Source organism: Prunus mume, linkage group LG1 (genome assembly GCF_029339155.1).
Source record: "Prunus mume cultivar Tortuosa linkage group LG1, ASM2933915v1, whole genome shotgun sequence".
NCBI lineage: Eukaryota > Viridiplantae > Streptophyta > Magnoliopsida > Rosales > Rosaceae > Prunus > Prunus mume.
This window is the reverse complement of record NC_142698.1, coordinates 18,736,758-18,748,711: the sequence shown is the minus strand read 5'-3', so window position 1 is coordinate 18,748,711 and position 11,954 is coordinate 18,736,758. Positions and strand designations below refer to the sequence as shown.

Genomic DNA, 11,954 nt, shown 5'->3' with positions numbered 1-11,954 from the left:
GGGTGTTATCTTAGTTTTCCCAAGTGCATATACCGTTTTCTTTTTGAAGTGAAGATTCTGCAAATATATATATTATTTAAGAACAAGGAAATTGGATACTTCTGCAATGTAAAAATAATTACAAAATCTTTCAAGAACACAAGGAAACATCATTTTCTTCTTAGCTAATGGTAAATCAAAGAAAATTTATCAGAAACAAGACTGCTGTGCTGGACATCCCCAAAAAGAATGATAGACAAGTCTGTTCCTGCTCGAAGTTTTCCAGAAAATTGTGCAGTTTAGCAATTAAGTTTGTTGCATGTTTTGGAAAATTGAAAACATTGCAATCTGCTATATATCTTGATATAATACATGATTTTAAATAGAAATTAAGTACGCAACTATACGCAGGACCACAATCATCTCCAGTGTACATGTATCCGCTTTGGTGGGAAATTTTTTCTTTGAAAAATTTATAGGAAAATTTTCATGACTCCTGAAAGATATAGTTGGTATAAGTTTAAAACGTGGATCTCAGTCATGCATTAGATACAAATATCTTCTCTGTCACACGTCAATTAAGTATGCAACTATTCAGGACTACGATCATCTTCAGTGTATTTGCTTTGGTGGGATTTTTTTTCTTCTTCTAAAATTATTATAAAAATTACAGAATTATTTCCATATATGACACCGGAAGATATATATAGTTGGTTTAAGTTTAAAAGTTGGATCTCATTCATGCATTAGATACAAAAGGTAAAGGAAGTGTGATTCTCATTATTGAATAAACTGTTACAAAGGCCTTTATACAACACTATGCTGAGCTATCATAACTAATTACAGATGAGAATATATTACTAAACAGAAAATATAACTAATCTAACAGATTAATAACTAGTTACTGCCTTTAGCCTCCCTCAAGCTGAAAGGGGGAGAGCACACTGTAAGCTTGTCACGAAGAAAGACATGCCTGGGAGTAGATAAAGGTTTCGTGAAAACGTCTGCAAGCTAATTTGCAGAGGAAACAAACCGAATTTGCAGTCATGGCAATGCCACGATATTCAGCTTCAGTGGAACTGCGAGAGACGGTTGGTTGTTTCTTAGCGGACCAAGAGATTAAATTGTTACCAAGATAGATGCACCAGCCACTGGTAGACCTCCGATCAATGGGACACCCTGCCCAATCAGCATCTATGAAAGCGTGTAAACTAAGAGAACCCTTGGTAAACCAAACACCCATATCAAGAGTGCCCTTGAGATAACGAAGAATTCGTTTGACAGCACCCAAATAATTAGAGCGAGGCTAATGTAAATGCTGGCAAACTAGATTAACTGCATAGGAGAGGTCTGGCCTTGTCCAAGTGAGATACTGAAGAGCTCCAACAGTAGAGCGATAAAAGGTAGCATCAGCAAGAATGTCACCAGAGTTATCCAACTTGTAAGAGCCAAGAGGAGTAGAACAGGGGCTGGCGCCAATAAAATCTGTTTTCTTGAGGAGATCACATGCATATTTGGTTTGAGAAAGAAAAATACCACTGCCAAATCGATGAACTTCTAACCCAAGAAAGTAATGTAAAGGACCAAAATCTTTAACAGGAAACTTGGCACTAAGAAGAGAAATAAGAGATCTGCAGGCAGTGTTGCAATTCCCAGTAACTAGGATATCATCGACATAGACTATATTGTGTATCTTTTTATCATCAACCAATGCTCCAGCATTAGCATTTGAAGATGAGCCTACTTTCTTGCCACTAGACTTATTCCCATATGCATCCCTTTGGGAAGGAACCTCATCAAGAGTTGTCGGAATGGTTTTAATTGGTTCTTTTCCTTATGGGGCTTATCTAGGCATTGGAGATTATAGGACTGAAGGCATTTTGTACAGTGCTTCAGGTTACCCCTAACACAGCACACAAAACATACATGGCATACCTGCAAGAAAAAGAGGCAGGCGAGACAGAATATAGCAATGAACTTAAAAATAAATTATAGGTCTAAGACAACTAAGAGAAGATCTTCATAGAAACCTAAATTAAAGAACCAAATCTAAATGTTCATCTCAACTAGATACGCTTTCAAGGGTCGGTTGAATAGGGCACATTTTGGTGGTATCTGGTAATCCCTTAAAAAAACCTTTTTCTTTTCAGTATTTTTTTCAAGAACAAAATTATTAGAGGAAAAATAGGGAAGGGTGGATTATTAAATTATCTACATAAAGATGATTGACATACAACATATATCCCTACGAAACAAACTAAAAAAAGTGAACAGGTTCCAACTTTCTATAATCTCACCGCAGAATTTCTGTTGTAATTTTCTGATGAACGCTTATCAATCAAATGAACTTGCAAGTCTGGTGGTTTGCGTAAAGAAGTATCATCGGGAGCAACAAAAAGTGAATTACGGCACTCATGTCCCTGTACAGGATCTGTTCTTGATAGCCGCTTTCGCTTATACGTTAGCAACACTTTGCTTCCTGACATTTAAGCTTTCAAAAAGAAATCTTGCTGCAATTCCAAACACTTGGACTGCATTTTTCGCATGCCATTCACAGAAACTTGTTATTGGCAAGACCATAGAAACTCCATGATAGGACAACTTCATCATTTCCTTCCACAGAAGACAGACCCCAAGTCAGCAAATTTTGTATTTTTTTCTTCTGCGCCATGTCGTCAGTGCAAAGAGAGAAGAATATAAGGCGCGAAACAGGAAGAGGAATGGAATTAGATGAATTAAGAGACTCATGATCTCTTCTTCTATGGACCTGACTTGTGCTTCATTGCTTCGGCTTCCCAATCTCAAATTTGCAGCTAAATTTTTTCAATTTCGAGTTTCAGACTTTCAGTCAATCGCAGTGTTCGAAAAGTCGGCCTAGGCGGGCGGCTAGGCAGTGGCTAGGCGGGTGCTAGGCGGCTAGGCAGTGGCTAGGCGGCTAGGCGGTGGCTAGGCGGCTAGGCGGTGGCTAGGCGGCTAGGCGGTGGCTAGGCGGCTAGGCGGTGGCTAGGCGGCCAGGCGGCTAGGTAGTAGCTAGGCGGGCGCTTAGGCGGGTTGGGTCTTTTTTCGGTGCCGAACCCGGAGGACGAAGCAGTGACTGCGATAGAAAGTTCCGTCCGCTGCGAGTGCAAACTTCGTGTTCGTTCGAACATATTCAAAGCGTATAGCCGCTCGGCTGTACTTTTAAAATATTTGAACGTTAGCCGTGCAGCTGTACGTTTATAATTTCTATTTATAGAGTCAAGCCTGCGACTATAATGGAAACATATCATACAAAAGAAGACGTATCATCCAAAGGAAACGTATCATACAAAATAAGATGGAATATAAACGTATACCAATTTTTGAGCTGTTGTTGCTGTGTCCTTTCGAGAATGAACGAATACCATTGCATGTTAACCTTGCCTGAGTGAGTCAACAACCTGGCAGAAAAAATATCAATCAGTTAAATAATCATTCGAATACATACATTACACAAAGGAGAGCCTAAGGAAAAAGAAACCTTCTTGTAGCATATACCATTCTGCAGTTTAATACGCAGGCTGTAAAATTCTGCTCACTAATACATCGGCGATAACTAGAATCAAACAAGAAGAGTCCTGCTTCTGGATTCACTCTCAGAAACTGCAATTTAAATAGTATAGCCTTTTAAATATTAATGTTTAAAATTCTGAAGTGTATTTTTATGTTCCAACACTTGAGCATTGAAGTTTCTACTATTCTCATCAAAGCGCATCATTTTTGCTTTGTCCAGGGCACGTGCAGCATCTGCTATGTGAGAGCTCTTTGCTTAAACTCAAGGAAGGATGCAAAATGCAGAAAGGACGCTCTGTTACCACTTGATGCAGTTCAAGTATGAACTCGCAGAGCTTGTTACTATTTTTTTCCTTGTGGATTTCCTTACTACTCTTCACCTTGTTTCTTACTTGTTTTGCACTTTAAAGTATGCTGATAATCTCGTTGGCTAAAAATGTATGCGAATAATTTCACAATCTACTGTCTACTAGATCCCTCCACTAGTTTATGAATCTTTGAGGTAATTTATTTCATTTAATATGGAGAAAGAGTACCAGAAGATGCCTTCTGCCATTACTCAGACTTCCTTTAAAAAAATTTCTTGCGAAGATATGATAGAGATTCATGGTCATTTCAGAATCCTCATGGTGGTTTTGGAATATTAAGCATATCTTATTACATGGGCTTCTTCTTGTTCTAGCAATAGTATGCTGATAATATTGCAGAAGCCTCAGGAATATGATTTGATGTGGTAGAAATAGACCGGCATGACCAAATGAGAATACAGTATGCTGATTATTTGCTGATATATGCTCTACGTTTTGAGCTGCAGACTAAACCATCCAATTCTTATACTCCGATGAGCTTGTGTTGGAAGACTTGCTGGGGCATTTCTGTGGTCTTAGGGTTGACTGCATGTCTGTTCATATTAGTTTTCCTATTTGTGCACGCATAATCATCATAACTTGATCTAAGTATTTGATGTTGTGATGGTTTATCCATGCAATTTGGAGCAGTATTTTCTCTGCCTTTTTCCTTTTTTAAGTGAAGATTGTACAAATCTATTAATTTCAGAACAAGGATACATCTTCTGCAATTAAAATTAAGTACAGTTACATTACAACACAAGGATTCTCACTCAAGCCCATCATCATGTGACAGAGTTGGGAAAAGAGTTGCATTGTACAAAACCAGAAACTACAATGCTAGAAAAGACAGACAGAGAGACTAATAATGCAACCTTATCATCTTCCTTGTACTTTTTAAATGAGCTCCGATTTCTTCGAATATATAATAAAATCTTCATATTTCAAAATGAGCATTTTTGTGATTCTAGGGGTGACTGCATGTTATCTTAGTTTTCCTAAGTGCATATACCGTTTTCTTTTTGAAGTGAAGGTTCTGTAAATATATATACTATTTCAGAACAAGGAAAATTGAATGCTTTATTGTTTAAGTGTTGTTAATTCTAAATGGCTGTACCTTTTACAGGATTATATAGACATCATGGAAGGGGCAACTTTATCTGACAGGCAAGCTTCTGCCCATATATGTGATCTGGGGACGAGCGGTGGGATTGCGAAAGAAGCTTGCAGCCCATGATTTTGGGGAATAAAGAAAAGCTGCTAATACTGTTCAAATATTTTCGAAACAAAATAAAATAAAATAAATATTCGAATATTTAACGGTATAGCGTGCGACTGTACACGTTAAATATTTCGAATATTTAATAGTACGGACGCTCGGCTATACTCTTTGATTATAACACTTTAATATTATAGCCGTACGGCTATACTCTTTGAATATATTAGAATATTTTAATGGTACAGCCGCGCGGCTATACTCTTGCAATACATTCAAATATTTTAATAGTATAGCCGCTCGGCGATACTCTTTCAACACATCCTGACATTCCAGTAGCATAGCCGCGCGGCGAATACATTCAAACATTTTAATGGCACATCAATGCACGTAACTGCGGTAGATGGCAAGTCTAATTGAAGAATTAATTAGTGCATCAATGCAAAATAATATCAGCAAAGCAATAGACCCATACTAATTTTGGTTAAAAGACAAATCAAACGTTCTCATCAGCTTTAAGTAAAATTATCAGCATTACAATTTTCATATACCTAGGACCCACACGAACCCACCTACTTAAATGTATCAGAGATTCTGATTATGCCACGTCTCCTCTCACCCAGCTTCAGCAGCAGCTATATGAGAATCCAATGTGTTTATCAGCTGCTCACTTACTGTTATTGCCACAGATATCATGCCAAGAATGATGCTTGGATCTAGGCCGGCACCTCCCCGTTTTGTCAACCCACAAATGTGGCCTTGCCTATTGATGGAAATAGAAACAGCCAAGCACATTTGTGATTCCTCTTCTGAAGTGGCACCTACAATATAGTGCCTGCCTACCTGAGAAACAGATGGGAAGGAATCAATTCAAGGCAACAAACATTTGCAGTTTGCAGAAGGACAGAAGAGATGGTTAAATCATGTCACCTTTGTTAATGTAACTAAGACAGGGACCCTAGATGTGTCAAATTGCAGAAATTCCTCATCGCTTACGTCAACCTCTGGTTGATCATCGCCTGATGCACCAGCTGCAACATTTACTTTTGGGATGCCTGTATTGCTCAAAGCAGCCTTTGGGAACATCAGTTTCTTTAAAAGATAAGTCATGCCACTGGACTTTTCTTTGGCCACATAATACTAAACTTTACCAACAGCCAGAAAACTCTTCAGTTGTCCTTATTTGCAGAACAGAAATTAATTAAGCATGTCAAACAAATAAGAATTATCAAATACCTTTATAGCAGCACCTAGGGCATCTAGCAGATTCCCATCTGAACTAACAAGAAGGCCGTTGATGTAAAGATCCCAACAGATCTTTCCTTCCACAACTACCAGAGAGGAGAGATCAATTCCAGCACCTGGGACAAACAAAGACATCTATATATATTATCGACTTTGCAGTTATATGAAAATGCATGTACAACTGAGAAATATGTATTGCCAAAAGAGATAATACATAAATGTCACAAAAAATTTATTATGCTAAGCTCTTCAATAAGAATACAGACCAGATCCACTTTTACCGCCCAAGAGACAACGTTGAAGAGCAACTGCGAGTTCTGCTGACAGCTCCTCACCCCCTCTACCCTGTAGAAATGTAACAAAACAACAGCATTACAAAAAGAATAAACACATATGTCCTACAAAGAAAAAATAGACATTCAACCTTTGCAATGTACACCAACAAGAAAAGTTCAGATTGCCTAATAGGATTAGAAGAATAGACAAAAAATGGGCAGAATTCGATATTTAGTTCCTTCGTATTTTATCAGAGCATGAATTCCACTAAATCAATAGTTGTACTTTCTACAGGATCTTGCAGAAACCAAGATGTAAGCGTCAATTGACAAAGTAAAACATGAGAAGGAAGCGGATAATACTTGTTAACCTCAAACATTGGTGCTGCAGTGGGACTGCAATCAACATTCACAACGACCTTTCCTTTGTCAGGTTGCAACGCATTCGGCCTTCCAAGTTCTGCCTGCACTCATTCAAATTTACCAGAAAATATGATATTAAGAACAGCAGGTGCTATTCAAATAATTAGACTAACAAACAATGTAAATTTAGTCATAACATTCTAAAAGCACTAGTATGAGCTTAAGACCAAGACTAAATGATACCTTCACACTGGCAATGACATCTGTGGCACCCATCCTGACCCTTGCTGAACCATTTGCCTGCATGGACGCCATCAAGAACAGGGATTATAACAAAGTAAGTAAAATTTCACGTCACCCAGGAAAATCTATAATTGAAAATTCAAAACCTGGTTTAGGCAAAACAAGGCCCAAAAAAAAAAAAAAAAAAAAGAAACTTCCTTTCAAAAGAAACATATGATAGAACATTAACCTGGGAAATGACTCCAGTTTCAACATAGATGGGCCGAGTTGTCAATCTTTTTCGGCCATCAGATCGAAGATCCTGAGCAATGCCACCCTGTATAAAATGCTTTTCTCCTATGGATAGTCCCACCATTTCTGAACATGTAATATGAAAAACGTTTATGATACAACTAACTTAATAGATATCAGGAGACAACAGAAAAAAAAATAAAAAAAATTAACGCTTAGCAAAGAGAAAATCTACATTCTACAGTGTGCTAAATCAAGGTGAACAATTAAGTCTAAGCAAAGGCAGTCACTGTGAATGCTCACATATCAATAAAGAGCAAAGAGAACTGGCTGACCAGATGGGTTCAACCAAGCAACCAACTAGCTATCACTTCACAACCACAATTATCTAAAAAAATGGTGCCCAACTAATCCCATCTAAGCAAAAATTTGCCAACTTTCCAATGAACACTAACAAACAAGGAGAAATAATTACTGAGCAGAGACGATGCTGATGAAGGCCTAATGAATGAGAGCAGGCTGTGGTGGTGGCGGTGGCGGGTTGCTGAGGCTAAGAGAGATATGGAGGGAAAGGCTGTTAGGGGCTTAGGGTTAGGGATTTCCAAAATCAAATTAGGGCAATTTGACACCTTCTTCAAGTGACTTAGCGACCACTTTTCTTTTTCTCTTTATTTTTTTCCCTATTGTTACTTTTAGCGGGAACGCCTACCTTCACTTGCTCATCTTATTAAGCTCTTCTTCCTAACCCATCATGCATACTTTCATATAAGTATTTCCTAAGTGATTATTTTCGTTAGGTTCAGAGGAATTTCTTTAACCTAATCCTTCACTCATCATGCGTACTTTCATACAAGTAATATCCTCATTATAAAAAATAGTTAGGCTTGCTGTCTAAGTTTCCCTTGCTTCCCTACATATACTCAAATAATATGTGGGAATTTTGGCAGGCTGGATGACAGGAAACGTAGGAAGGATTTCAAACTTGAAAGAAATATGCTATACCCTGACCCTTTTGAGAAGAACCTCCCACCTGATGAGAGAGAAATATATCACCGCTTCAAGGTTTTCATGCAGTTCCACTCAAATGAAGAGCACAAGGAATTGCTCAAGAGTATCATTAAGGAACAACAGATTGTCAAAAGGATACTAGATCTTCAGGTCTGATGCATGCCTCACACTTGACTTCTATTTCTGTTACCTTATTTCCCTCTATATACAGTATATACTATGACTGTTGGTTGCTCCAGATCAGTAAGTATTGGTAACAACACTAGATTAAGTGATTGACAAAGGTGACATTATGCTTGTTACATGGTTTTGCATCGTTCTAAGTAAAAAGCACCATGGCTTCCCACAGTTAACATGACTAACAAGCTCATATGCAGCTCGAATTAATAAGCGATCACGTTGTATGGCTTCTGCTTTGCATTCATTATGCAGGATGCTAGAACTGCTGGCTGTAGGACAGCTGCTGAAGCAAGCAGATACCTTGAGGAGAAGAGGAAGAAGGAAACTGAAGAAAGTTCCTTGAGGATCAGAGAAAGCTCTCAGGCTAGTCTAAGTGGTAAAGGCTTGCAGATCAGTCCTCGGGGACCCTTTTAGGAATCCACAGGTCTGCATCTTGTTAGCAAGGACTCATTTTTAACTACGCCAGCTATTTCCAGCTCCTTGGGCTATTGGGATATCACTGGGCTAGTCGGGCCCAATTTACTCTCCCAAACCGTAAGAATGCCAATCTCAGAGTCTAATGCTTTAGCGTAGAAAGCAAATTCTGTTTGTTGATATGTTTTTTTAATACATGCAGGAACAAAGACTTTGCAGTGAGATGAGAATCCTACCTTCACATTATTTGAACATGCTGCAGACCATCTCCACAGAAATTCCGAACGGCAATGTTAAGAAGAAATCTGATGCCCATAGTCTGTAACCATGCAAAGTTGATAGGGTTTACGACATGCTTGTGAAAAAGGGAATGGCTCAAGCATAGTTATGTGTACAGTTGTATTTGTTACTTGAAGGCAAAAAAAGCTCATTTTGTTCAGCTATCTTGGCAAGAAGCCCAGGCTATTTTAATAACTCAGATAAATAAAATTCCTATTTATACAAAACTCATAAACAAAAGAAAGATTACTGCCATTGTTTATGTTGACTAAACTGGTAAAGGCAAATGGGAAATACCAAAGTACAATTACCCATCATATTTATACGTATCAAGTAAACTTGAACTTTTTTTTATACTTATAATGTATTTACGCCTGAAAAATGGTAGATGCTAATAAAAAAAATACTGAAACAATAACAAAAGGGAAGCATTGCAAATATTCACTACAAAAAAACAAAAACAAAAATTTTTTTTTTGGTTTTTTCTCGTAGAACCCAATTCACTACAAGTCAATAAAATGATTTTAATATAAAGTACAATAGAGAGTCCCAAAACCTGAACAAACTAGGCGCGCGCGCGCGCGCGCGAGAGAGAGAGAGAGAGAGAGAGATAACATCAAAATATTAAAGTACAATAGAAAAAAAAAAATTGCCCACTAAGCTGAATTTCCCCAAACTTGGATTAGTACCCAGTTTCAAAAAGCTAATGTTTTCCCACTAAAATTATTAAATTATCCTAACCTCAGTTCACTTACTCCTAGAATGGAACAAATGCAAAAAAATTAAGATGTTGTATAATCTCTAAAGGTGGAAGGAAACAAAGCCCGACGTTGCCTCAGCTCAATCTGCTCAAGAAGAAACCTTTTCATCTTCATCTCACCCAAAATCAGTTTTTTCCGTGTTATTTTCAATATTTACCCGCAACGGACGAACTATAACTAAATCAATAAATAAAAAAACGAGAGCATAGAAAAAGAAAAAGGAGCAGATAAACAAACTCAAAAAATAAGGAAGAAAGAGAGAGAGAGAGAGAGAGAGAGAGATGACCTCAACTATGTTTTTCGACGGAGTTGTTACCTGTGATGACGGCGGTGAGGGCTAGCGCCTTCCTTGTGTAAAAGAAGACCGAGTGGTGAAGTTGATTTAGCCCCTTCGCTCTGTCGTGCTTTGGGCCTTTTAGTTTGGGTCTATACCCACCAAGTCCAACCTATTTCCAACCCAATGCAAATGCAATATTTTATTGGGAGTTTCACTAAAACACTCAAAATGGGAGTTGAAATTATAAAAAAATCCAAGCACTATTTAAACATATAAACACACCCAAAACCCATCATTACACACACTCAAAACTCATTTATAAACACACCCAAAAAGTTGACTTTAGGGTTGATTTTGGGTGTGTTTCTATGTTTAAATAGTGCTTGGGTTTTTTTATAAATACATGTCTAGGATTGGGTTTATTCATAAATTTGTATACTTTATTTGTTTTTGGCCTTTTTGAAAAAAGGCAAATTCTCGCTGTCATTGTCAGCTGAGAACAAAAAAACCAGAGTTGAACAATTGACAAGATCCCAGTGTAAGCTTAATTAAGGGCTTCACACTCAATCCTAGTGGAACTCAAACTCATGTGCACAAGTAGAAATCATAATCGAACTATGCTAGTCCATTGATGATTAACTGTAGAATTCACACCCCTAGTACATTGATTGTAGTGCTTAAGGTGATCGAGAGTTGCAGAAGATCTTGTCATTCTAACAAGCATGCCTTCATCATGTAAGTGATCGTGGTATTGTGAGTTTCCTTAAAACTGCAGCAATTTATTTTAAAAGTCTTACATTTGGTATCAGAGCCTAGTTCACAATCCCTTGAATCCTTAATATAGATTAATTTTTTATTCAGTTCTGTTATATGCTATATCTAACACTAATTTGATTTTTGAGTGCAGAAAAGATAGCTAAGGTGATTATGTTCTTAGAATGGTGTTATGCAAAATGATACTGACAAAGCAGTTCAGTTTGCATTACATCTTACTGGTTCCTGGTTTTATATGATCACCATTTGCATTGTAACTCATAACATGTAGAACAGTTCATGCCAAAGCAAGACTGTTCTATGTGGTTCGAAAAACAATGGTATAATACAATCTATGATACATTTGAATCATATGAACCTTTCAAGTTTTTATAAAGCTAATTCATATGGTAATCATGTGTTGGTGTTATAATAAAGAAAACATCATATACTCTGTTCAAAGATGAGAATATGAGACAGATTGGGGGATAAAGATTTTCACATTTGCATATTCAGTGAAATGACAATTTTGGATGCCCTTTCCATGAACCTCAGCTCCATAAGAACCACTTACAGGAATTAACTACAAAATAGTTGGTAACAGTTTATAGGAATATTTTCATGACGCCTGAAAGATATATATAGTTGGTATAAGTTTAAAAGTTGGGTCTCATGTCATGCAGCATTACTAATAAAACGTTGGATCTCATTCATGCAGCATTAGATACAAAAGGTTTATTCTTGGTTACGTATATATAAACCGTTGTTCTTCAATCCTTCCATGCATCCAATCTAATACGCTTTCTCAAGGACAACAAGAGAATCATAACATGAAATCCCAAAAGTTTCTTT

General features: G+C 37.4%; 1 protein-coding gene across 1 annotated transcript; it reads right to left on the bottom strand.

Moving 5' to 3' along the window:
* Positions 1 to 5,525: 5,525 nt before the first annotated feature.
* Positions 5,526 to 10,487, bottom strand: LOC103318576 (uncharacterized). The gene is made up of 9 exons (XM_008219980.2): positions 10,359 to 10,487; positions 9,269 to 9,351; positions 7,429 to 7,556; positions 7,200 to 7,256; positions 6,965 to 7,057; positions 6,585 to 6,663; positions 6,310 to 6,434; positions 6,004 to 6,147; positions 5,526 to 5,916 (listed from the first exon to the last, which is right to left on the bottom strand). The coding sequence occupies exons 3-9, from the start codon at positions 7,552 to 7,554 to the stop codon at positions 5,689 to 5,691; spliced, it is 852 nt and encodes a 283-aa protein (XP_008218202.2). The 5' UTR covers positions 7,555 to 7,556; positions 9,269 to 9,351; positions 10,359 to 10,487; the 3' UTR covers positions 5,526 to 5,688.
* Positions 10,488 to 11,954: the final 1,467 nt, after the last annotated feature.

What these genes read in the sequence shown, in the direction of transcription:
- LOC103318576 (XM_008219980.2), bottom strand. Translation starts at nt 7,554, where the DNA reads ATGGTGGGACTATCCATAGGAGAAAAGCATTTTATACAGGGTGGCATT. An exon ending in AAACTGGAGTCATTTCCCAG is followed by an intron (nt 7,257 to 7,428) that starts GTTAATGTTCTA and finishes GCGTCCATGCAG; the next exon opens with GCAAATGGTTCAGCAAGGGT. An exon ending in ATGTCATTGCCAGTGTGAAG is followed by an intron (nt 7,058 to 7,199) that starts GTATCATTTAGT and finishes GAATGAGTGCAG; the next exon opens with GCAGAACTTGGAAGGCCGAA.